The sequence below is a fragment of the Neopsephotus bourkii genome, unplaced genomic scaffold, assembly GCF_033783945.1.
Source record: "Neopsephotus bourkii isolate Nb327-2 ecotype Australia unplaced genomic scaffold, CSIRO-AGI_Nbou_v1 NB_1446, whole genome shotgun sequence".
NCBI classification, from domain to species: Eukaryota; Metazoa; Chordata; class Aves; order Psittaciformes; family Psittacidae; genus Neopsephotus; species Neopsephotus bourkii.
The window spans coordinates 28,613-54,259 of NW_026901923.1; the positions used below are offsets into that span (position 1 = coordinate 28,613).

At 46.5% G+C, this 25,647-nt stretch overlaps 1 protein-coding gene and 2 non-coding genes across 4 annotated transcripts in view; 1 reads left to right on the forward strand and 2 right to left on the reverse strand.

Annotated features, from left to right (window-relative positions):
• Nucleotides 1-2,153: 2,153 nt before the first annotated feature.
• Nucleotides 2,154-2,225, forward strand: TRNAP-AGG (transfer RNA proline (anticodon AGG)). The gene has a single exon. It is a non-coding gene; the product is annotated as a tRNA-Pro (tRNA).
• Nucleotides 2,226-2,618: 393 nt separating this feature from the next.
• TRNAP-CGG (transfer RNA proline (anticodon CGG)) lies at nucleotides 2,619-2,690 on the reverse strand. The gene has a single exon. It is a non-coding gene; the product is annotated as a tRNA-Pro (tRNA).
• A 4,150-nt stretch (nucleotides 2,691-6,840) lies between these two features.
• The window catches only part of RCSD1 (RCSD domain containing 1), a 47,692-nt gene continuing 28,885 nt past the window's right edge, over nucleotides 6,841-25,647 (reverse strand). For both annotated transcript variants that reach the window (XM_061368778.1, XM_061368779.1), the window contains exons 2-7: nucleotides 14,982-15,089; nucleotides 12,484-12,573; nucleotides 11,089-11,160; nucleotides 9,176-9,379; nucleotides 7,776-8,397; nucleotides 6,841-6,916 (exon numbers count right to left, since the gene is read on the reverse strand). In XM_061368778.1, coding sequence (XP_061224762.1) covers nucleotides 7,789-8,397; nucleotides 9,176-9,379; nucleotides 11,089-11,160; nucleotides 12,484-12,573; nucleotides 14,982-15,089 — 1,083 coding nt within the window. In that variant the 3' untranslated portion in view covers nucleotides 6,841-6,916; nucleotides 7,776-7,788. The remainder of the gene's footprint in view (nucleotides 6,917-7,775; nucleotides 8,398-9,175; nucleotides 9,380-11,088; nucleotides 11,161-12,483; nucleotides 12,574-14,981; nucleotides 15,090-25,647) is intronic.

Here is a 25,647-nt window from a genome sequence, read left to right on the forward strand (position 1 = left end):
TTACTTAGCAACAACTAAAAACATCGGTGTTATCATTGTCGTTCCCACACTGAAAATAAAAAACACAGCACTGCATTAACTACTAAGAAGGAGAAAAATGACTGATACTGCTGAATCCAGGACAATCAGAAATGTTCAAAACTGGGGAATCTACCACTTCCCTGGGGAGATAATTCCAGTGGCTGATTGTTCTTACTGTGAAAGATTTTCTTCTCATATCCAGATGGAATCTCCCCAGGAGTAGCCTGGGCACGTTCCCCCACATCATTTCCATGTGACTCCTTGTAAAAAGAGTCTCCATCATTGTAGCTACCCTTTAAATACTAGAACATGATGATAAGATCTCCCCTGAGCCTTCTTTTCTCAAGGCTGAACAAACGCAGTTCTCTCAGCCTTTCCTCACCTGGCAGGCTTCCCAGCCCTTTGAACATGTTTGTGGCTCTTATCTGGGCCTTCTCCAGCCTGTGGACATATCTGTTGTATAGTGGTACCAAGACTGAACACAGTATTTCAGGTGTGACCTGATTTTTTTATCTCTGCTCCTGATGCTCTTGTTAATGCAAATGATTCAATTAAGAAAAAAGTCTTGGACCCGCTGGAATAACTCATCGTTAGCATCCTTTTGCATTTTTTGCCAGTATAAGTGCTCTGAGGAAACCTGAAAATGCAAATGGATGCTGAGTTATTCCAGAGATGAACTGATGCTAAGAAACAACCTGAACCACAAGTATTCTTGATAACCTTGATATATTAAAAAAAAAAAAAGTCCATGAAATGAAAGCAATTAGTTTTCCTGTCTCTCCCTCCTATATTCCTCCCCCATTTCTTGGAATATTGGCAAATTAGTTTAGCAGCTGTTACTGTACAGAGACAAGAGCCAAGGTAGCTCTGATCTCTAGCCTGACCAGCATCAGTGTTTTTTTTAAGAGGCCTCTGATATTTGAACAAGTAGGTGTAAAATCATCACCCGTAAGGCAGGAAAGTAACATCACTCCTTGGCTAAGTTTTGGCTTATGTAAGTGAATCATGAATTTGCCTTCTTTTGGCTGGGGTTTGTGGTTTGGCTGTTTTGTGGTTAATGTCTAGACACGTATTAGGCAGATTTTGTGCACAAGGGTAGATAAGGCTGCCACAGTGGCTGGAAGAAACAAAGGGTGACAGCATATGTAGTAACAGTGCATGTCTTAGTGACCTCATAGTAGCCTTCCAGTACCTGAAGGGGGCCTACAAGACAGGTACTCTTCATCAAAGGACTGTAGCGACAGGACAGGAAGTAATGGGTTTAAACTTAGACAGGGAAGTCTAGATTAGATATAAGGAAGAAGCTCTTTACTGTGAGGATGGTGAGGCACTGGAACAGGCTGCCCAAAGAAGTGGTGAATGCTCCAGCCCTGACAATGTTCAAGGCCAGGTTGGACAGAGCTTTGGACAACATGATCTACGGTGTGATGTCCCTGCCCATTGCAGGGGGTTGGAACTAGATGAGCTTAATGTCCTTTCTGACCCAAACCATTCTGTGATTCTATGATTTTATGTACCTCACTAGCAATATGGAGCACTGCAGAACAGCAGGCCAGGCTGTGCACCCGAGAGGTTTTTGCACTGTCCCAGCAAGCCCAGGGCAGGGCAATACCTGGGATCCTAATCACTCACCCGCCAGTGGGCTGCAGGCCACACCAGCAGAGCTGCAGTACTGAGAGGCTGTGAGCCGTGGCTGCCCAGCAGCACACTTGCCCCTCACCGGCACCCCGGGCTTGGGCAGGCACAGGCTGAGGTAAATCGCGGGGGTCGCTGCCCCTCAGGCTGAGACGGGGAAATTTCGGCACTCGCTGCCTCAACGCTGCTGCGACCAGCTCGATGACAGGCTGGCCCCACTTTGCAAACGCCGGGCTGTCACGAAGCCCGTTATTCGCCTCGCGTTTATCTAACGCTGTTTTCAGGGGACTTCTCATTTGTGCCTGTTACGAGCGCTCAGGCACGGCTGTGTAAAGAGCGGGTTCCAGCCTGGCGAACCATCCCAGCCCGCACCTGCAGGCTGTTTCTCTCAGCTCGAGGCCTGTAACACCTCCCACTGCAGGCAGCTGCGCGGCCGTGCCGCGCGGAACGGCAGGCTCTAGGCTTCTTCTGTGAGGGAAAGAAAAAGTTGCTACGGCGGCTCGTTGGTCTAGGGGTATGATTCTCGCTTAGGGTGCGAGAGGTCCCGGGTTCAAATCCCGGACGAGCCCAGGTTTCTTCTTTTTTTTCCGCTTCCTCTGTTTCGGCCCCAGTTGATGCGCCTGGTGTCCTCCCCCGCGGTGATTCAGGCACAGCGCGGCTCCCAGCCACAGCGAAGAGATATGGGCAGGACTCGCAAAGAGGTATTTCCTTTTCAGTGCAAGGAAAGGGTCACCCCTCCCACTATAACGACCCCGACGAGACGGGGCTGTGGGGCGTCCTGCTCACCTGCGCTCAACCTCTGCACAACCCGGCTGCGCCGCCGCAGCTACTGAGTTTGCCGTTTTTCCCCTGCACCAGCGCCCACCCTCCCACTGCGGGCAGGCCCGAAGCGGAGAGGCATGAAAACGCAAAGGGGCACCCCGACACCAAAATAAGAAGTGCTAGCGCACCCTTTTTGTGGCGGGCTCGTCCGGGATTTGAACCCGGGACCTCTCGCACCCGAAGCGAGAATCATACCCCTAGACCAACGAGCCGCTCTGTCTTTACCTCCCCAGCTCAGCACTTCACTCTCTTCCCGCCTCCTACTGCCCAGTGCTTCTGTGTGCCTGCCCTCCCCCGACTCCCAATGGTTCTGCCCACCGCTTCGGAAGATACCATTCTTCTCCTTAACAGTGGAGATTGCTGCAATTTCCTTTCCCCCACCCCCAAAGGTCTACCGCTGGCATCGCCCTTTCGTCGACCCGTAGGCTCTGCTTGGCAGAGGCGATTCCAAGCTCCCCGGGCCGCAGCGACGGCCGCCACGATGCTTTTCCCACTTTCGGAAGAATACCCACAACCCCCCTCCCGCTTCCGCTTCGCGCTCGCAGCCGGCGCGCTTGGTGGGCAGTGGCACGCACGGCCAGTGGGTTGGAAGCAGGGCGAGCTCATTCTCAGCGAATGTGAAAGGGGGCAATGGGGTACACACATACTCCTCCCCCGACCAGCTTTGGTTTATCCCGGGCCGCTCTGTGCCGACCATTTATGCACCGCGTCCCCTCGAGGTGTGAGAGAGGAATGGCGGGTTCCCCTTTGCTCGCTGGGGCGGGCGGTAACGGCCTTGGGCTCCTGAGGGAGGTGCCTCAGCAGCTGAGAGTGTGTTTCTCATGTGTTGTGGCCCAGAGGAGGCAGTGGCGTTCCTTTTGCTGTCTGAACCAATGCTGCAGCTTTGGCTCCCACTTCGTCCCTGATGTGCTATATGCTGCAAATGCCTCTTGTCAGCCCCAAGCATCCTCCTCATGTTTCCACACCTTCAAACCAGTCTCCCTTGCATCCCAGATCTTTCAAAAGAGCCTTATTCCTCCCGTAAGTAATTGCTCTTAGTCCTTAACCATCCAACACTTTCCTGTGGCTCGCAGTACGGTTTAAACACAATCCAATAAAAAAATAACCAAAACCCCAAGAAAATCCCAGCTAAACACACCAATTACAGTCTCCTTGCTCTTGGGCTGCATGTCTTTCTCCACTTCATCTTTATTCTTGCTGTTTTCCACCCTTCCCCCCAGTTTAAAGGTCTTCTGTCCTGTCAGGTTGTGCTTTTCCTTTTGAAGCACTATCCACACCAGAGGAATTGCATAAATTATATCAGATTTGTACTGTTGAGGGAATTTTCCTGTTTGGCCATCAGCGTTCACACACCTGTCAATTTTACAGATATGTATGGGTCAGAATAGGCACCCTCCACCCAGTACACCAAGCTAAGCTGTGGTCACGTTCCAGTCAAAACTTTGACTAGGTATGCCTTGTGGATACACCACCACGCTGCCCAAGCCAACATTCCCTGATAGTATGGATAGTATTCCTGCAACCTGTAAGGCCATCAAAGATGGAGATGATGATGCAACTTCTGGCACAGAAAGTCTCAAAACTGATGACTGCCAGAAGCTTGGTAAATCTCACAGGAAGGATCACTGTGTGTCATCTTGGAGGTTTTTGTGCTTCCCCTGAACTAGGATGCTGTTGGAGAAATGGCACTAGGTGAGACAGCTTCGCTTTCTTCTGTTCCTTGGTACGCAATACCTGCAGGGCTGGGGCAGGGAGTGTGGCTATTTCCAGTGTCACCGCTTTCCCCAGAGAACACCTTCCTTTGTGGATTAAGCACGTCGGTTATTGATGTTCCCCCAAAATAAAAAATACCATAAATTAAATTAAAACTGTTCAAATGGCACCCCTATTTTGCCTTCTACTGCTGGGTCTCTCCATCTTACCTCAGGCTCCTTCATCTCCCCATGAGGAAAAACACAGATTTTGTTCTGGCTTGGTTTTATTCCACCGTTTATTTCTTCTATTTCTCCCTCAAATTTCCATTCCCTTGCTTGGGACACACATACTCATTCTCTAAACAGGCACACATATATCTCTCTATATATAGTAAGGCACAATCACTCACATCCAGATGGGACACTCTGCTGAGAGAAGAAACAGGGTACAGTGAATGATTGCAGCCTGCCCTGGAATACAAGCTCTAACAAACATTAAAATGGATTCAAAGGTTACAATGCTCCATAGCATGGCTCAAAAGGATGTGGGGTCCTCTGTGTCTAACAAGTCCACATGAGAGCGGCAGCACTGCTGGCTCTCAGCAAATGATACCTTGGTGCTCTCACCTGGGAAAAAGAAAGGCAGGGCACAGAGCCACTTCTTTCCTTGTGATTTTAGCGCTGGTGAACAGAAAGGGGATATCCTTCAAAACCATTGGGGATGAGTTGCAGAGTCCGCTCAAGGTCAGATGTGTATGTAAAATGCTTGTTCCTGCGCAGAGAGACAGGGAGAACCTGAGCCTCTGACTCTGCTCGGCTTAATGTTTGCTAGGAGGAGCTTCGTCATGGATGAGGAGCTGCCTGGTTCTGCCCTTGGTCTTGGTAGCTGCATCTGCTGCTGGGTACAAGGTGGCTGATGGCAGGCTCAGGCATTAATTCCTGACTGTTCACACCACCTAACAGCTAGCTGACTCCTTGCCTCAGCTTTTGACAAGCCTGCCTAGCTGCCTCCAGTGAGCCCAAACTTGTCCACAGCTTTATGTCGTGCTGTGAATATAAGCCCCATGGCCTTGAGCCAGAGCAGCTTTTTATTCAGTACTGCTGGTACAGCTTCAAGCACTGCTGTGAGGAGGGTCTGTTATCTGTCTGTCCCAAATAAGTTATTTCTTATGAGTGACAAATACTCTCCATATGAAAAGCTTTTCTTGGCTTAGTGTGGAGCAATGGTTATTCTCACGAGGGCCTGCACAACCCAGGATTAGAGCTGAGTGAGACAGCCTTGAACTCTTTCTGACTCAGCTGAGCCGGGGAGGCCTGGAGTCGAAGAAATGTAAGCAGAAACGTTGAAACAGGAGCTTGCTGGCCACAAGGAATGCACCGCTTATCACAAGGCATGCACCCTGCTGTTGCAGAGATATGTGTGCAAAACTTAGCTTAGCCAATAGCAATGTATAGACAGGCGTGTGGACAGTTGTTGGGGACCAATGATAGCTTTGCTTTAGGAGCGTGGCTTATTTAGAATCCGATATAAACACTGTGTATGCAAACAATAAATGAGAACGATCATACTCATATTGAGGTTGCGTCGTTACTCCGGGCCCGACTCCCACTCCGACAGCTTAGCAACTGCTAGACCCATGACTTAACTAGCACCTGAAGAGTGAATGCAACTCTAGTAGAATGTCTTAAATACTTAGGAGGTTGGCTGATACCCTATCTGATATTCACCAATTCATATTCAGCCAGGCCATACGACTGGAGACTCAGCCATCTAAGACCTCTTCTTTGCTCTACATAAAATAAACCAGCTGTTCCCAGTGAACCAGGATGCTTTCTGTTATGAGTAGCACTTGGTGGCGACAAATTGGAAGTTTCAAAAGAGAATCAGACTGGATAGGGTCTGGAAGTAAGAAAGACTAAGGGACAGGCAGCACTTCTAAATCTGGACTGGAGTCCAGGGCCAGATAAAAAAGTTGCCCTGTTGACCTAAGCAGCACATCACAGCTACATATCAACACATTTTCTGTGCATCAAATCTGTTGATTGCTTTCCACCAGCACTAAAACCACCCCAAAGACGAAGCACACAGAAAAACTGCCTAGCACAGCTTTCTGTTTCACAGGTCAGCCAGCTCAAACCCACTTCAAAGGGATTTTAAGCTTTATGAACAACTTCCTAAGAGTTTTCCCATGTTCAGGGTTCACATTGCCTGCCTTACAGCATATATCGAGAAAACATACTTTTTCCTACTGTTAAAACATTATTTACTGAAATTTGAAAATCCAAAATGTTTCAAAAGAAGCTTCTAAAAAGGCACCATACATGTGTGTATGTAACTGATGAACTTCATCTAAGACCAATTCAGGGGAGAAGGAAAAGACATTTTGGAGCAGGATGAAGAAGCAGAGAGACCAGGAATGGTGGTGGTTGTCAGCTCCAGGACAGCACGTATCAGGTCTTTCAGTCCCCAGATATCACCAAGGAATGTCAGACAACACCTCAGTTTTGAGCTCTGAAGCAACTGCAAGCCAGTCTCTTGTTCCAACTGTCCCTAAGTATGACGGTGAAAAGCAGGGAGACAGCAAGCTGCCACTCAGCTCAGGGATGAGTATGGACCTCAGGGGATATCTGTGTTCTGCTCCTCTCCTGCCACTGAAGTTTTTCCACCTTGTAACTTCCACCTTGATTGAGTTAGATGGCTTCTATTTGCATGTTAAGTCTCCTGTGCCCTGATTGGGTATGTCCTTTTAAGAGGGGAAAAGAAAGGAAATTACACAAAATAATCATGTGCCTAAGTAAATACAGTGCTGGTGTGTGGGGTCTGTGACTTTGGTATTTCTTTGGGGGGTATTTTGATAGTTTCTGTGCTAGGACACAAGGGCAAGATGCAGCCTGAGCACTAGCCTGCTTCGTTCAGTTGCTTCTTGCCAAATCAAGGAGGCATTTGAAGAAGGAACAGGTGTTTGAGGTGGAATGATACATTTCTTCAGGCATCTGTGGCTATATTATCAGTGGTTAGAGAATGTGTAAGAGCCTACATGCAACAAGGTCCACTTGAGCTCGTGGAAATCCTCTTTTATTTCAAGTGGCAGAGGCCTGTGTCTGCATGCTTACAGGGCTGATAAGGAAATTGGTACATGTGCAAAGACTTTTTTTGCTAGCAAAGCTAACAACCTAAAGACATGTATATATAGAGAATATACATGTATGGATACATATCTACAATGTGTGCACACATAAATATTTATATGTAAGGAGGCATATTGAGATAGTACATAGGTAGTTACTGTTGGGGAAAAGTGATTTTCACTGAAAGCACTTTAAAATTGCTTTCAAACCAGCAACTGAGCAGGGTGCCTGGTGAGCAGAGGCACCATTTTACTCGATCCAGAATCAGCTTTGCTTCTTCTCCATGCTCTCTGTAACACCATCCAGTAGGGCTGTTTGGGTTTTTTAAATTCCCTGCCTTGCAGCCTCTCCAGGCCAGAGATTTGATACTTTTGAGGTGTGGGGAGCAGCAAAAATGACTGAAAATTGCCATTTACAATAATAAGCAAAACATGCTGGTACTTTAGGAGCCATCATCATGATGACCTGTCTTACCTGTGTGTCATGGTTACACTGTGCCCTGGTCCTGCATAGCTGACATTGAAGGCTCACTGCCAGTCTCTAAACCCACCATGCCCAGCAGCTGTTCAAGTGCCAGTGGTGTTTCTTCTGACTCTCTCCATGTGTCTGTGCTCTCACTGGTCTCCTTTGCTTCAGCTTCTTCCTTCTCTGTGTACCCCTTTTCCTGTTCACAGGCTTGCTGCTCTTCTTCCTGGGGACCCCCACACACCTTCTCCTCCTTGTTGCCAGAGGGAGGCTGGGGAGAGTTCTCTGGGGCACAGTGACACTCTTCCTCCTCCTTTGTATCCCCTGCATTACTCTTGCAAGGAGTCATTTCCTCTGACTGTTTTTCTCCTTTTTCTTCACCTTTTGATCTGCTGGATCCTCTCCTTGATGGGGGCTTTCCATCAGGCCCTGTGTGTTTCTTTTGCTCTTTGCTCCCTGTTTCTGCCTCCTCTGTCTTGCCCTTGGGCCCAAATACCTCATCCCCATCTTCCTTGGCACCATTTTCTGGAGAGATGTTGACCCCTAAATCTTCCTCATCTCCATACTCAGACAGAGATCGTCGGAACTTCCTGGAGGGGGGCCTGCGCTTTATCAATCCCCGTGTCCGCACCTTGGAGACAGAAAAAGCAGACATTGAAGCAGTTGAAAGAGTACTACTGGAAAGCATGAAAATACAACAGAGGAAAATAGCAGAAAAAAAACTTTATTTCTACCCTGGTGGCCTCACTTTCCATGCTCTGCTACTGAGAGGTAGGGAGAAGGCAGCTCCCTGCCAATGACAGACTACTTTATAGGACAAGCAGCTCCCTAATATATGCATCCTTTCCTTCTGTAAAGATGGTGGCAGAGATCATTGTCCCAGTTAAAACTGTGGTTCCTTGTCCAAGTTAAGACCCTAACCCCAAGGATGCTGCATTTATTACAAAGATGCAGCTGACTTTGGGTATCTCAGTCTTTTCTACTCTTGGCAGTTTGGTGGTTGAGGAAGGAGTCTGCAGTCTAGCTGATGATGGTGAATGCAGGTTACAGGTCCCCACACTCTGTGAGGACACCTGGTAACCACTGTGCTCTGCATGGCTCCCTAAAGTGCACCTCAGCCACCCTTGACATGTGCTGCACAAGGCACCACCTTCTCACAGCACTCCCTGCCCAGGTACCAGCCATCCTGTTACTGCTGAGCTGAAGTGACTGGGTCCTGCCGCTTACTTTACCAGCTGGGCTGGGAAAAGCTGCTACACAAACCTCTGTATGCGGGTGAGCAGAGACAAGGCTCCACAGAGCTACACTGACAGGTTGTTTCGAACCTGGGACTACAGGCTCCTCTTCATCCCCAAGCAATAAGCAAGCCTTACCCTTCTGTGGTGGAGAAATCCTAGTGCATACTGTACCTTGTTATAGAACTGCAGCTGAGTGCCTTCTGGGGGTTGATCAAAGCTGACTGGCACCTCACTTGCTTCACTGGGCTGGGACTGAACCCTGGAGCTGCTGGGCGTCGAGGGAGGGGTGCTGAACGGAGAAACCAGGGCTTTCAGACCAGGACTTTTGGGAGATGCTCCCGGGAGCAGAGCAGCTGGAGCAAAAGCCAGAGTGGCCTACAGAGAAAACATCCCCGTCATGATGGTGTGCATGACACCAGCACGTACTACATGTGGTAACCACATGGAGGAACCCTTGCTTCCGCCACAGGAGCTGCCGCATCTCGCAGCTGTCACAACCCACATGCCTTCTGGTTGTGGATCTTTCCTGGTGACACTGTCAACAAACAAATTCAGGCAGAGAAATTATGACTGGACTTTTGCCTTTCCCCAGCAGCTGGATCTCAGGACATCTGTTTTTGTTATCCTGAGGCCTTTTGGGATTTTCCAGTGACCCAGCCAAGCCTGCCGCAATCTACAGTGGCTGAGGTGGGAGAAAGTCTGAACAAGCAGCCAGCATCACTTCAAGATTTAGACCACCCCTGTGTGTGCCCAAGCAGACCTCTTATTTTAAGGCCTGGTCTGCAGGTCTTCTGAATGATCTGTGAAGTCATGAGGAGCAAGAAGACCATGGAAAAAGAAGCAAGCTTGTGACTAATTGTGGTAAAACACTTCCTGCTGGTCTGTCACAAAAAGCTGTTGTAGGCAAATGTCCTTGGGTGCATTAAAGGGACAGTGCTATCAATACGCTTACGTTGTGTCAGAGCAGCCAGTAGGCACTGAGCTCTGGAGTCGCAAGTGCTGCCAGGAGAGGCAGCTGGCAGCGGCAGGGCACTATGTCTACAGGCTATCGAGTGCTGAGCTGCCCTCAGTGCCATCAATCATGCTCTGTGGAGAGATACAATAAGGGCAAGAGGTACGGTGTGTTTGTGTGTAATGCAAAATCTAGGTGAGGGAAGCACAGAGCTTCTGGGCATGCACAGGGGAACGCCAGAGCCTGGAGCACACTCTTCACTGCTAGGATTTTAGCTGTGCCAGCTCCCTGAATGGGTACAGGTGATTCAATTTAATATATAAGGGCAACTCCCATATGAAGACAGGCTGAGAAAGTTGGGGCTGTTCAGCCTGGAAAAGAGAAGCTGTGTGGAAACCTCATAGTAGCCTTCCAATATCTGAAAGAGGCCCACAGGAATGCCATAGAGGGACTCTTCATCAGGGATTGTAGTGGCAGGACAAGGGATTTCAGTTTAAACTTAAACACGGGAAGTTCAGATTAGATACAAGGAAGAATATCTTTACTGTGAGGGTGGTGAGACACTGGAACAGGATGCCCAAAGAACACTGCCCTGGCAGTCTTCAAGACCAGGCTGGACAGAGCTTTGGGCAACATGGTCTAGGGTGAGCGTCCCTGCCCATGGCAGGAGGATGGAACTAGATGATCTTAAGGTGCTTTCCAACCCAATGGTTTAGACTGCTGCAAAGAGCTCAAGAAGTCTCAGCCAGGGTTTCCTTCACTTTTCTCTCACGAGCTGCATTTAAACTGAGGTGCCTGTCCCTGCTCCCTACCTGAGCTGTGCTACTGCAATGGCCATACCCAGCCACATACCCCACAGGTCCAAATGATCCTGACCCACACACTGACCTGCTTGTGGGTGTGTTTGAGGATCACCAGACTATGATATTGGATAGCATCACTAGACCTGCTCTTCTTTTCTTGTTTTTGTGCAGTGGAACTGGGCCCTCCTCAGTGAGGCCTCTGTCCTGCTTACCTAGATGTCACCCTTGACTCCTGGATCCCCCCCCTGCTCTGCAGGGAAAGCAACTATGACAAATGCCAATCAATTTTTATTTGCTGCAGCAACCATGTGGGCTCCTCCAGGACCTACCTGCAGCTTTTCAATCATGGGGGAGCTTTTCACCTTGACCTTGGGAACGGGGCAAGCATTTGGAGTCTGCCTCTGCAAAACAAAATGAAACATGAAAAAGTCACAGTAAAGTAAGTGAAAACGAGGAAATACAGTGAAGGTGGAAAACTTGGAAGAGAGAAGCAGAAAGTACTAGTCGGGGAGCAAATGAAGTCTTATATGATGTCTTCATGAAAAAATTTGCTTTCTTCTTTCCTTATCATGCCCTCCTTTTGTTCTCTGGCCAGATTCTGCATACCTGTATCCTTTCTATGGGAGAAAAGGTGATTGTCTACTTTCTGGCTGAAGTACCTGAGTTAGGTGATGTGTAATGGACTTGCTGCTACATGGCCTTCACTAAGGTAGCTAACCTGTGACACATTTACCCCTGTTATTATTTCAGGACCAGACAGATTAAAATTTTACTTCTTAAAGGATACAAACCTTAACGTTGGCAAACATTGTGAACGTTTTATGACAGGAAAAACTTTCTGCCACTACTTGACTAACAGTATCCAATTAGTATGGGCAAGAAAAGCCTAAGTGGCTAGAAAGACAGAGCTGTGAAAGACTGAGAACAGTTTAAGAAAGGGAGAACATTGCTTTGGGAAGGAGCATATAGATTTTTCCAGGTTCAAAGCAAAAGAAAAGAAACATAAGATTTTAAAGCTTGTGTTCCTTTGGTACGGAGGCAGCAAGAGCCTGTAGCTGTCAGAACAGAAGGATAAAGAACCATCCCCTTGTTAAGGGCAGATGAAAATGTGAAATTTGGTGGGTAGACCTCATACCCTGAAATACAGAAAGACAGAAGTGACTGGAGAGGGCCCAAGTGTGAATTTTAGTGAGTAACAGACAGCTTATGGGGACCTGTTCTTTTGGGGGTGCTGTATGAAGGACACCTCAGGACAATGTTCTATGGGTACTGCTGACTAAATCCCTCTTCACTCTGTATTAATTATTCCCTTTTTCTGACAAAGGAAAAATCTCAAGAGCAGAACTATTCCACCATTATACTCAAACCTCTACAGTTCATCTGAAGGCAACAAACAGCATCGGTGTCCCCTGTGCTAAGCACTGTTTAAATCTAATAAATGTTGGCAGTTCCTGCATTAAAATGCTTCAAAGGTGGTAACTGGGTGGATCCATCAGTGCTCTAAGAGTAAAACAAAAGCAGTAGAAATGGGATATGTACCCATGCTATAAGCTTGGAATACAGCATGGAGCTGACGCTGAGTACGTGTGTGTGAGCAGGGATTCTGCATGACTGATGTCTTTTGCTGCACAGCCTGACCTTTCTGCAACCTTCACGTGCATGTCTCAGGAGAGAAGAGGTGGCAGAGAGGAGAGACCTTGTCCCTCTATTAAACTGGTACTCACTTGCTCATCATTGTCACTTGTCTCAGTTTTGTGGGAATACAATGGAAGGGAGCATGGTGGTTTCCTCCGAGTTGGCTTATGTGATGGTACCTAAGAGAAGAAAACGACCAACACAGCAGCAGGGAAATAAATGTTTTTTTAAAAAGGAAATGAAATTCAGGCAGCAAAGGGCACGCTTTGTAAGTGACCTGCTTTGATGGGAGGGCTTAGCTTGCCTAAATACATCATCCAAAGACAGCACGAGACATTAGCACGTGGGCTGTGGCCAGCATGCTACGTGTACTTGTAGTATCTCAAGCCCAATCCTAGTTGGAAAAGTAGTCTCTATCTCCTTCCACAGCATGAACCATGACACTTCAAGCTTTGTGCAAAGGACACTATTCTAAGCTGTAGAGGTTGGAGAAGCCTTCCCAGCAGCTTAATCTTCAAAGCATCCTGCTGGAGACCACCTCACACTGCAACAGCTTGTTACTGTTCTCTTTCCTGTCTTATTACCAGGATTTGTTTAAAGAAAGCTGCCTACCTGGATCATGATTTTCCTTTTCTGCATCTGACCTATTTTAGGGGTAAAAAAGGGGAATCCTGATTTTTTCAACATGCCCTACAGCCTTATTATTTTCTTTCTAATGAAGAAAAGTAGCTCACAGAGACAAGTGTTCAGCTGTAACCTTTAGGCTGGCTAAGGAACAGATTCTCCAGGGAGAAGGAACAAGAAAATGGCAGGGACACCAGTTCATTCTGAATGTTCTTGGGCTCTCAGAGTGCTCACAGAGATGCACAGCACCTATGGAGTTGTTCCCTCATAACTACTGCTCTGGTCTTGAAGCCAAGCTCTGTCTAACACACTTTTAATGTGTTAACAGACAAAATACTCAGATAATATTGTGGATCTTGGATAATATCCACAATCTAATAATTCTGTTACCTTGTAACAGGTGGGTATGTGAATAGTTGAATTATGGTGCTTTGCCCTCTGTAGAGTTGGCTGTCTTGGAGGAGCTGTAGACTAGATGTTACTTACCTGCTGATGATGCTGCACCCAGCATGGCAATGCTGCATCTCTGAGTGGCCAGGGCAGCCCTGCCCTTATCACTTTGTCACATTAGAAAGCAATAATGTCACGTCTTACTGAAACCTCACCATTTTGCATTCATCATGCTGTGCTGTGCCACAGTGAATGTATCAGAGGTTTCCTGGTTGATAGGTTCCCTTTTGCTGGCATGAGTCAAGCAAGGGTTAAAGACCATCCACAGCCATTAATCTGAAGCCAGCTTGAGAAAGCCAATGGGGAAGTGACAGATGGCTTGGAGAGAAAAGACAGGAAACTTTGTACTCCTCTGTCTCTGGAGAAAATTAGTTTCCCCGAACTGTGAGGCCCCTCCACACTGCCTTGGCCTGGGAGTAGCAGAAGTCTGCATATATAACACAAGAGAGGTCTGGGAACTTGCTGCCTTTTGAAGGGTGAGGCAGTTAGTACAGTTAAATCCCACACCTTAAACAGAGGAAATTACTGCAATGGGATGGATGGAGTGGTGTGCTGGTGACTAGAGGGGGGAAAAAAGTGCTTGGGAATAGACTGGCTATTCCCATCATGGTGCCTGGCTATGGGAGTGCTACCCTCTGATAGATGGTGGCATGCCAGCACTGAAGGGTAGAGGTCATTATTGCATTCAGCCAAAGACAGGGAAGATCCCTTTAGGCGCAGCGTGGGACATGCTGAAATCAGCTGAGCAACAGAAAGAAGCAGTTCAGTTTTAAAGAGGCGCTCACTGACTGAGGAGGGCCACCAGTAAACATATATGCTTCTAAACCAGTGCATAATGATACAGGGGGCTCTCCTAAAATGTCAACCTCCATCCATAAATACTGTGATTTTCCTTTCTTCCTAAGAGAGGTATTCTGGTATTTTGCTTATCTGGTGAAAGATAGCTTGTGAGGTAATGCTTGGCACAGCAGGCTTCCAATAAAATGAAGTTTCAGTATGATAGAGATAGGCAGAGTCTGAAATGTCATTGGGAAGGGGTAATGAGGGTAAGTAAAGAGATAGCTTGCTTTCTCACACCTGTACAGAAGGAATTACCTGAAGGAAACCTTCTGCTTTTGTAAACAAGGTGCTGATGACCTGCCACTGGCTTCTACACTGCGGAATCTGTTGTTTGCTTTCTTTTTCAATGGCTCAGTATTAGCTATTTCATTATTCACTGTTGCACTTTGCCCACAAAAGCCAGCCCAGATAGTACAGGCACTGATGTCTGCTATTGGTAGGTACAGACAGTGTCTAGTCTTGAGGTTTGGCTCTACCAAAATAGTCACCCACAAATCAGCAATGTATGGAAGACACTGTCACAGCTTGCATTGCACCAGGAGACAAATTCTTTGCAAAGATTCAAAATCAAGGCAGATTCATGCTTCAGTCACTGATGCTCTAACTTCTATAGGCAGAGGAAAATGCCTCATTTCCCACTCAATTACATGCTGGTGGCTGCAGAGCACATTACCTCTTTTCCAGTAATACTGGCTGCTTGCTCTTTGAATTTCCCTGCTAGCTGAGACACTGAGGGTGATGATGACTTGTCCACCTCTGAGTTGGTCTCTGCTGGCCTGTTCTGACAGATTGGGAACAACAAGTTATGAGTAAAGGCTGGGAAAAGCAAATGGGCTAGAGAGAAGCCTGCATATGTGTTACAAAGTTCAAGAGTCAGCAGGGAATTAAAGCAGAGTTTCTTACATATGGCATCAATCACCCAGTCTGAGAGCAAGAGGTTTGGGAAGACAGGATATATACATTTTCAAATATCCCAGAAAACTAGCAATTCCCACAGAATCTTTCAGCCCTAGCTGAAGAGCCTAGGCTCAGTAATTTTCACTGGAAGCAAACTATTTTCAAGTCAAGTATCTGTTCCCCATCTTTTCCTTGCAGTGAGCAGATGGAGCAGGTCAGTAAAGGACGTTTCCATACACCTTCTCCGCTCTCTCATCCCTTTCAATATTTATTGCCTTCATCACTGTCACCAGTGGTTCTTTTGTGAGAAGCTATTCCACGTCCTCACAGCATGCCAGCATCTGCTTGGGGATGTCCTTGTGCTGTTCGGCTTTTTTGGCAATGAAACACTCAGGTGGGTGTGCATGGGAGGAGGAAATACCAGGGCTGCGAGAACCTTCCCCTCCCCTGGGTCAACAACAGGTTAAGAAGAATGGAGACTGGATGGTGCAACTCTTCTCACAGCCCTGCTGTCATCACACATTTCCCTTGTTTTCTTTGCTGTGTATGTATCAAGCAGTATGAGAAGAAAGGCTTGAAATCAAAGTTGATGAAAGGCAACTTTTGTTCTCCATCTCTAGTATCTGACACCAGGGAAAACCAAACTAAGCAACAATTGTTTTGTTAAGGGACAGACCTCAAAACAACAAACCATCAGCAAGGAAGCTCATACCTCCACTTCCTATACCACCACCATGAATGCATGACAGCACCACACTTCCCACCCCTCCACCTCAACACTCTTCTGCTCCTCAGTCAGAAAGTTCCCCCAGAGTCCACTGCTAAAGGAATACATTTGTTTCTCCAAAAACTGCAGCAGAGCCCTTCCTTCCCCCTTCATACTGCTCTCCCTAGGAGGGACCTGCTGTCTCATTAGCAGAACCACTCCTTCAGCATAGCTGGAGGTGAAATACCAATCTGGCCCATGTATGGACCATAGCCTTTGGGTCACCACACTACAGGGGCTGAAGAAATAGTTGTGGAAACTTGAAAAAATTCTAAAGAAGGAATTTCTTTAGACTCCTAGTTTTTAGATTAAAAGCAAATCAAGGAGATTGCGGTAAGGATCTTGGATCATTCTCTAGTCCAAAAAACCTGGTAGAGAGCAGCATGACTAAGGCCTGTTTGCACTGTGGAAAAGGGCCTTTCCCTCTCTCAGAGAGGTGAATAAATGGTCCTTATAAATGCTGTCTTCTTTCTCCTAGGTGTGCAAGCCCCAGTAGGTGTCTGCCATTCCTCATTTCCAGCATCCTGACTACATCTCCCCCAATAAACTTCTCCTACACCTCAGATCAGCTTTCTTGCATCCAGCCGCAAAAGCCACATCAACTCTCTCCTCTGAGGGAACTTCTAACACTTTCCCACCATCTTTTCAACCTTCATTAGAGTAACTACAGGCAAGGGAAGTGTCAGATAAAGGGAGTGAAAGAAGGAGTGAGGTAAGCAGGGCAAATTGCTGCACACAAAAAGTGATGGCTAGATAAATGGGGATGGAGAGTAGTTCCCAGCTGTAAGCTGTTTTTTCATGAAGGGAGGGCAGGCTGGAAAGAGGAGGAAACAAAGAATGACCCTGGGTAAGGAAGGATGGACTGGGAGGCTTGGCTCAGCATACCAGCTTCTAGGACACCTGGGCATTGCACAACCTGAACAGAGGACTCAGTTGAGGCTGAGGAGCTGCAGGTGCTCAGTGTCTGGTGTATAGGCTACCTCCCTCATAGTCTCTTTTTCTCCAGCCTTTTCATAGCCCTTTGCCTTTACCCAGAAAAGACATAGCACTTCCTCTTGGCCTATCTGACCTCTTGTTTTGGGGTGGTTGTGTTTTCGCTTTGAGTTACAGTCTGAGAACACAGCTCCCTTTCTCTGGATCTGATCAAAGCTGTGAGGGTGGAATGACTCCATGAATTTCTTGTTTTCCTCATAGCAGGCACTGACTGTACGTGGCTCTCACCGGTGCAAAGCTTGCTGGCTGGGTGCAGGAAGCAGTGAACAATGCCATTCTAAGATTAGCACGAGTAGCCCACGGGCTGTGTACTCAAACTGCCAGCTGCAGGCTCTCTGATTACACCACACGTTTTGTAACAGGAAAAGTCCTTTCTTGGATCCTTTCTGCCAATTACATTCCTGTTAAGAATCCATCCTTTTCTAAAGCTTCGGTTGTTTGGGGGTTTTGTCCCAGCTGGTGTGCCAGGTTCTATGCCTTCTAGTCAATGGAAAGTGCGATACTGGGACACTTGGATGCAAAATTTTCCTTCCTTACACTTCAAGAAGAACACCATGCCCCTGGCTTCCACGAGTTGGATGTCAGTCTGCCTCGCACTGGGAGGGAGGTGGGAAGCCTCACTTTCTCACTCTTATCCCAGAGCATGTACCAGCAGCCCTCAGCCTCATCCACGCCTAAGACATGCATCTGCTCCTTTCATCCCAGAGCTTAGTGCTGGGTCTTTCCTGCCCCACAATAGTTATGTAAACTCCCCCATTCCTGGTCATTTTTTCCATCTTGGTGACATAACCCACCACTTCTCTGAGGGATGATGATAAGGAGCTCTGCTCTTTTTTTTGCCAGAAGAAGGTGAAATTACTCAGATGTGAATTATGTGCTCTTTGCAACTAACTGCTGATTCTTTCCCTTTTCCTAAGAGAAGTGTGCATGGGCTAAACCCAGTGAGCTAAGGTGAAAGAATTATTCCATCAGTAATTTGGTGACTGCTACTCTGAGGTCTTTTACTGTTCCATAAAAATAAGTGTCTAAGCACTGTGTATTCTGAAAAATGTCAGTCAGAGACTTAAAACACTAAATGAATTGTACCATCAGTGTAAGCATGGCACTATCTGCAAAAGAGGAAGTGCAACTAGCAAGTCCTCTGTACAGCGTTTCACTTTCCTCTTCCAAATAAGTTTATAAAATTGAGTAAATTTGAAAATTATTTTCAACCACATGTTTCTTCATCTGCTCTTAAAACTAAACCTGGCCCCTTTGACAGCACTGGACAGGAAAGTCCTGCCTTTATTTGTGGGTTAGGCGCAATCACGGCAATTCAAGGTTTCTCACCAAAGCCTCTCCTTCCTTATGCTTTGGAATCCTTGCCTCTGTTGCAAAAGCAAAACTGACACCAATTCCTGATTCTGCAGATTCAGAAGCCTAAAGGGGGACACTATTTTTAGCAGAGATCCCTGCTTCTCTCACAGGCTTCCTGGTGGAAACACTACTAGGTCCCCATAGAAATATCCCACGTCATCTCTGCTGTATCTTTTCAAGGCAGCTGGGAGTGGAGATGCTCAGTACTCAAGGCAGTGAGTGGAGATGCCTGGAAGCTGTGGCACAGTCAGCTCTGGTAGCAGAGTCCCAACTTGGTGATTTAATGTGCCAGAAAATGCAAGGGTAGAAAGGCTGCCTGACGTGGGAGGTATCCCTCAGTACAACAATGTCCTTACCTGGCTCAGTGACATTTGGCAATTCTCCTGCTGGAGCCCCTGTGGGCACCGGGTGAGAGAAAGCATATATTAGAGGCCCACAGAGAAAACATCAAGAGACTGAAGAGTTTTGCTGTGCATAACCCTTGGGTATTCACAAATAGCTTTTCTTAAAGATCATGATTTGAGCTACAGGTGAGGAGTGTCACTACAGTGAGTTTTTTATGAAATCAGAATTGCAGAGAATTTCCACTCCTGTAGAAAACTGGAAAGCCAGAGGTGGCTTTGGTGGTGAATTGAAACGACTTGCTGATACCAGTGCAAAACTGGCCCCAACAGCCTTCAGCTAGCAGTTTTGGTCATGACCTAACCCCAGTTTTGTCACTGTCCATAATGCACTACTGGAAATACTAGTCTGAAAGTGTACCAGTGGGATTCAGAAGCAGACAATGAAGGATTTGTGCACCTGGTTTGATGAAAAGAACCAAGGTTTATTAGCTGCCAAACAGTGGAGTGTTTTGGCTTAAGCAGTACTTAAATGCCAGCTGAGTAACAGCAGTGATTTGTACTGCCCTACTCTCCTTTCCTCCCCTGAGTCCTCTGACTTGTCTGCTTTTGCAGAAAACATTCTAATATTTTGGCCAAATGGAGCACCTTTAATCTGGATGCAAGTCCTCCACAGCACCTTGCAAGGCTGGAGTATTCAGCAGCTATGAATTCAGTGATGGTTACACAATTTTGGTACTGGTCCTGTGCACTTCACACACCAATTCTCATGAAACTGCATCTAGATGTGCACTGAGGCCACTCCCTCAGCTTCGCATCTCTCCCTTGCTTCTAAAGAGCTTCACAGTCATGATTCCCTGAAGCCATTCTCACACCAGTCCATTGTGCCAGCTGCTTTCCCATACCCTGTGCTCACACAAGCTCTGCAAAGCTCCCCTGTGACTCCCACAGGGGTTTTTCATTGCTGCACATACGAGCTACCCCAGCAAAAGCAAATATGGTAAAAATAATGACAAATACAGTGTGTCAGAGTCAGACACAATAAGGCATCAGAAGTTCAGGGCTAGTGTCAGGATTACAGAAACAGAATCCAGAAATAGCGACCCTCAGCACTGAGCTCTCAACACCACGCTATGAGAAGGCAGTTGCCAGTATGCTAAATGAAAACAAGATAGGGTCAGTGTTTTTGGGGTGCAGCTTCATCAGGTCCTGGTTTTGCCAGAAAGACAGCTTATGTTTCCAACTACTCTTTCTCCCTTGACCTTCGTTTCCCCTTCCCCTCTCCCTTGCACCAGTGTGAATTTGTGGGGCTTGTGCTGTACACCGGATCACTGAAATGATCTGGGCTAAAAATACGTCCCTTAAGTCTTTACAAGGTTATTTTTAACTCAGATCATTTCAGCAATTGAGTTCACAGCACGGCCTGACAAGCACTTACACTGCCACAGCAGGAGGGGATGTAAGTTTGGCGGCAGCAGCCTGCAGTTCAGGGGGAGGACTTCCCTTTAACCACCTCAGACAGAGCCTGAGGAAACTGCATCCTGATATATCCTCCTGTCTCTGCTGAGGATTCTGAGAACAGCAGAAAAATCATATATTTGCACGCCTGCTGGGAAAGGTTATTTTGGCCTGTGGCACTGGTATTTCACCCTGCAATCTATTGCCTCCTGCCTGAGACACAGCTGAGAACCTTGCCACACTGGCAGCTGAGTGAACCGGAATAAGTTTCTGTTACACATCCACAAAAGACCCACAAATACTGTACCAGAGATCTCCAGAAGCCCCACTTCGAAGAGTGGCAGCCACATGTGTGGCTGGGGAGCAGGTTTGCCCCACTGCATGGCAAAGGCAAAGCTCTCTGCCTGGAGGACCTCCTCAGCTAAGGAAAGGATGAGGGATACATTTGCAGGGAGGAAACTAGAATCATACTAGAGTCAATCTAGAGTCACAGAATCACAGAATGGTTTGGGTTGGAATGGACCTTAAAGCTCATCTAGTTCCAGCCCTTTTCCATGAGCAGAGACACCTTCCACTAGGCCAGAGCCCTATCCAGCCTGGCCTTGAACACTTCCCCCCTCTTCCCTGCCTTGCTCAGACCTATGAAAGCAGAGGACATACTGTCTGTGCAAAGCCTTCCCAGACACAACACCTACCTTTCTCATTTTTCAGTAAGGCAGATGCAGGATTTGAGGAATCAGACAGTCATAAGCCTTATCTGCACAGGAAAGCTTATACCATATGCACTGGGGTAACTCTCAGCTCACATAGGGAGAAATACAGCCTTAATCTGACAGAGGTGCCTGTTTTTCAGTAATCATTGTGGCTGAAAAGAGCCAGTCTCAATCTTCTCAAGTACCTGTTTCTGACACAGAAAGCAGCATTTTGGGAATGAAGCATTAAGCTCTAGCAGGAAATGTGCCTCCTTTCAGGGCCCCTCAGGGGCAGGAGTGGGGTCAGCGTCTCCTTCCCTTGTTATGAGGTGGTGCAGCTTCTCTCATAAAGAGTCTTCCCTGCAGAGCTGGGTTTGATAAATTGGAGATGTCTGTCTAGCAGAACAAGCACGAGAGAAGTGATGACAGTACTAGCTCCTCCCATACTGCCCTATGGATTTGAGGTAACCATTCCCATAAGCAAGAGCTAATCCTTTCTCCCTGCCCCATGTTTTATTTAACCATTGTGGCCAACTGGGGGCAAAAGGCTACCGAATAGTCACATGATGTGTGATCTATGGTATAGTTCTGGTCTGTATGGAAAGGACATGAACTTCTGCTCTGGAGAATACATCATGAATGCATCTCATTACCAGCCAAGCACACCTGCACGTCAGAGCAGCCTTACTTTTTTTAAGGCCACAATAACGTTTAATAATGCTAAAGATAATATGAATGTGTCTGCATGTATTGAAGTAATAAAATCTTTCAGTTAGGAGTATCTTTAGTACCTGTTTTAAAGGCAAGTGTCCAAAGAGGCCAATCCACCAAACTATGTTTTTCTACCCCTAGGTTCATTGTTCAAATAAGATAATCTAAAAAAATCTGGAGTGGATCCCTAGGTGTGGGTCTTAACCTTAAAGCAGAATGGACAAGTTTAGGTTCACCTGGGCAAATCTGCCACTTTTTTTGTCATTGTTCAATGGTAGGAAATAGGTAACTGAATTTTCATTTTCAACCTCTCCTTACAGGCACTAGTTATTTTGGCTCTCACATTTCATAAAAGAAGATTAGATGGGCAGCTCATAAGCAACTCTTCTTTAAATGAACTGGAAAAAAAAGCTCAAGAATAGTTTTTAATAGGGTTGGACCCAAGTTACTAATAGAAAATTCTCTCTAATATGTAGTTTTTAGTTTCACTCAAAGCCATCTCTCTGCATCTGCCATTTAGATGAATCTCAGTTTGCACCTTCCAGACAGCATAACCTGAGCCGATTAGTTTATCTGTGTCTATGTGAGTACATCAATAGCATCAGGATCATGATGAAAAGGGAACATTGTTTGGACTGGGAAAGGAGAAGTAAGTTATCAGGGTAGGTTTAAAATAAACTCCCTCAAAGAATCAAACTGGAAGGCAAAAAGAGTGGGAAAATACCTGAATCCCAGCATGAGAATCTGGGCTGCAAAACCCAGGAGAGGCTGCTACCACAGTCTGAGGCTGCTACCACAGTCTGAGCCTGCTCATTCTCCTTGTCACCCACTCATCAATGCAGGTTCAGCACAGACTGCCCAGGAAGCATGTGGGCTTACAAAATATACCTGACCTTGGCCCATTCGTTTAATTTCCTAGACAGGAAATCTCACAATACTTGTTCCAAATGGAGCTCAGCAGCACACTGGTCCCCTGGCTCAAGAAGCAACACATCCCAAGATGTCAGCCCTGAGTAAACAAACCTTTTCTTGTCACACTGAGTCCTCTCTCCATCCCAGCGAAGCATCCTTCTTCTCATCTTTCTCCCTTTACCCTCTTACCCTCACAAATCGTTCTCACTGGAGGACTTCTAACTCTGTTTCAGAAGGGATTTATGTGGTTTATTTTTTCACTTGGCATCTTATCTGGCAATGAAGCTGCTCCTTGTTTGGTTGTGGTAAATTTTAATTATTGGCAAAAGCCCCAGCTAGAAGTGGCAGCAGCTGTGGTTCTGTGATACCTTATAGCAAGTCCTGTCTATCATTGTGTCAGCATAGCCGACCGCACCCTGGGATGCAAAGCCAAGATTCCTACCTGCATTTCCTACCTCTTGTGATAGAGCAGGAGTGATAATTGCTGTGCTGTGCTTCACCACGGCAAGAGCTACTGTGTGAGACACTTGGGGACCTTCCTCTGGTGGCGCTAGCTCTGCAAACTTTGTGTATCACAGTTACTTGCCAGGAGAGGACAAGAACAGGATACCTTGCAGATCTTTCAGGTGTATCGTAAATGCTAGAAAAGAAACAATATTTTTCTACTTCTCTCTGTCTCCTCCATTTCTCACCCCAGATGAGAATTTTGTGATCTTTAGGAGTGGCAGTGTGCAGAGTTCTCATCCTTTTCCTCCGAGATGTCATCAGATGGCTGTGTGAAGAATCAGCTTCAGACTGCCATGGGTCCCCCCATGCCAGAACGTAGGAGTGAAACACAACAGAAAGACGAACAAAGAAAGTATGATTTCCATTTCAAAGATTCAAAGAGAATTCTGGGTCTGAAATCTGTGAAAGAGTATAAGGGTATATTGAGGTGCATAATAAGGATCCCAACACACTGCAAAATACTTGGCTGTCTTTTGCCAGGACTGGCATTGTAAAGGTCATGCAAATATGTTTCTAGTTTGACTTGCAACAAAAGGAATTAGTGTTAAGTCTCTGTCTGTCTCACATGAGAGCATGCAGAACTGTGCAGAACCATTGCCTTTCCAAGACAAAGCTTTTTCTATGTTAAGCTCAGGCCTCAGCCAGCACAGAGTGGCTGATATCACATGCAACAGATTCAATCTTCAATCTTGCAGCTCGAGGGAAAGCAACCTGCAGCATGTGGGAATATATTGTGAATATATTTCAGATTTCTAAACACTCTGTGGAAATGGTGGGACCTCAGATTAGGTCTGGGACCAGCCTGAGCTCCTGGGTCCCAGAGATGAGCTTAAGATTCCTCTAACTCAGGCATACATCTCATCTGTACGTGTCTCCACATAGCTGGTTTCCTTCAGACAAGGAAAGTTATGAAGACAGGCAGGAGGAGGTAAGAACTTTTTATGACACATGCTACCTTCAAGGCAGTCAGTGCTGTTAGAGCCCAGTCATCTCTAGCAGCTTTCTTCAGTTCTAGTCTTAGTGAAAACAGGAGCTCTCACAGCAGCCCTAAAAAAGATTTGACTAGGAGTACCAAAATGCATGTTGCAGGAACAGATGTCAGGTCTCCTCTTAGATTCTTTCTAACATTTTTGCAGGAGAGTGAGCTTTTTGCCTGAGTGTAAATCACTGCTGGCATGTCTCTTGAAGTCTTGGAATAAGTTAGCCACAAGAACAATCTCTGAGAAGTGCAACATCCCCCCACAGAGTGGTACCCCGGTCACCATTGATCCCTACACAGGTGAACAAACATAGGATGTGTGTCTGAACTCAACTGCAAGGCTATTGCATAGCTATGAGGGGGATGAAGAGAAAGGAGCTCTGACTATAACACAGGATAGAATAGTATGAGGAATGCGGACTTGAAAGGAGGGTTGCATGTTTGTTTCTAGGAGAAAGGACAGGAAAATTCTACTTTACATGAAGTATGTAAAAATATGAAACATTCCTCTGTATTTGGAAAGAGTTTGCTTTAGGGAAACATTTTTCTCAAGGCTTTCAGTGGCCTGGTCTTGATCTTCTCCTTCTGAGAGTTCTCTCGTGAGCCACTGCCATCTTGGCACTCAGGGTCAAGCATTGCACTTGAAATGTGAGGATATTCCAGCTCAGCAGCAATGAGCAGCTTTCATCCATAAGTCATCAAATACAGTGCAGTAATTTCAAAACTACAGACTCAGATCTGCCAAATTTAAAGGCTCATAAAAGAAAGATTTGGGAATTGGTGGAGGTGGGAGATACCATGTAGCCAGAAACTAGTAAAGGGACAAATGCTTTTCAAAGGAAAGGGCACTATGTTTAACTTGTCCCCTATACTGTAAAAAAAAAAAAGGTTCATGTACTCCCTGCCTTGCTTGCTGAAAGTAGAGGGGAAACTCTGGCTGGTTTTCCTTCTTTCAGTGGTTCAAGCTACCCATGTCTATATGTAAAAGGGCCTGGACAATTAGCACAGTGGTTGGAGCAAGGCTTTTCTCAAAGAAAAATTGCTGCCTGTTTGGATCAGAAGCTTGTTCAGGGTTCCTCTCTGGTACTTCCCTCCAAGCAACCTCAGGACTGCCTAGAGCTCCTGAATATAATGGCAAATGGTTATCACAAGTAAAAGCCCACCCTAATGGTGCTGGGCAACAGGGACCACTGGATGGTGGCTGGAGTTAGGTGGTGTAGTTCAAGAGCATTGCAAATGTCTCCTCTGCCCCCAGTGACGCCATGACTGCCTCACTCAGAGCCAGGCAGCAGAGAGCAGCAGACATGCAGGTGAGGAGTTGTGTCCTTCACAAAAGAATTATAGGAAACATCTGCAGAATACACTACCTACTTTCTGTTTCAGAGAATCACTACAATGAAATTGAATGAGGTAATTGTTATTTTAACCTCTCCTCAGAGATGTCCCTCCCTTTGCTATTGACGCATTTCTGCTAATAAAACGTGTGTGATGCTAGTGTTAGTACTGTTTTCATGAAAGACAGTCAGTACCAATGCCACCTTTCTCCACATCATCCAAAAGGCGTCTCTTCTCAGCAGAGTAGCTTCATGATGCCTCGGTTTAACCTGATGAGGTGGGACGATTGCTTCTGGGCCCAAATTGGAGGAATCAGTCTCCCGTTTGCCTCTGTGGAATTTGTTAGTAAGATGTCCTAACCAACAGTCCAGGCTGGAAAGGCCCTTATATAG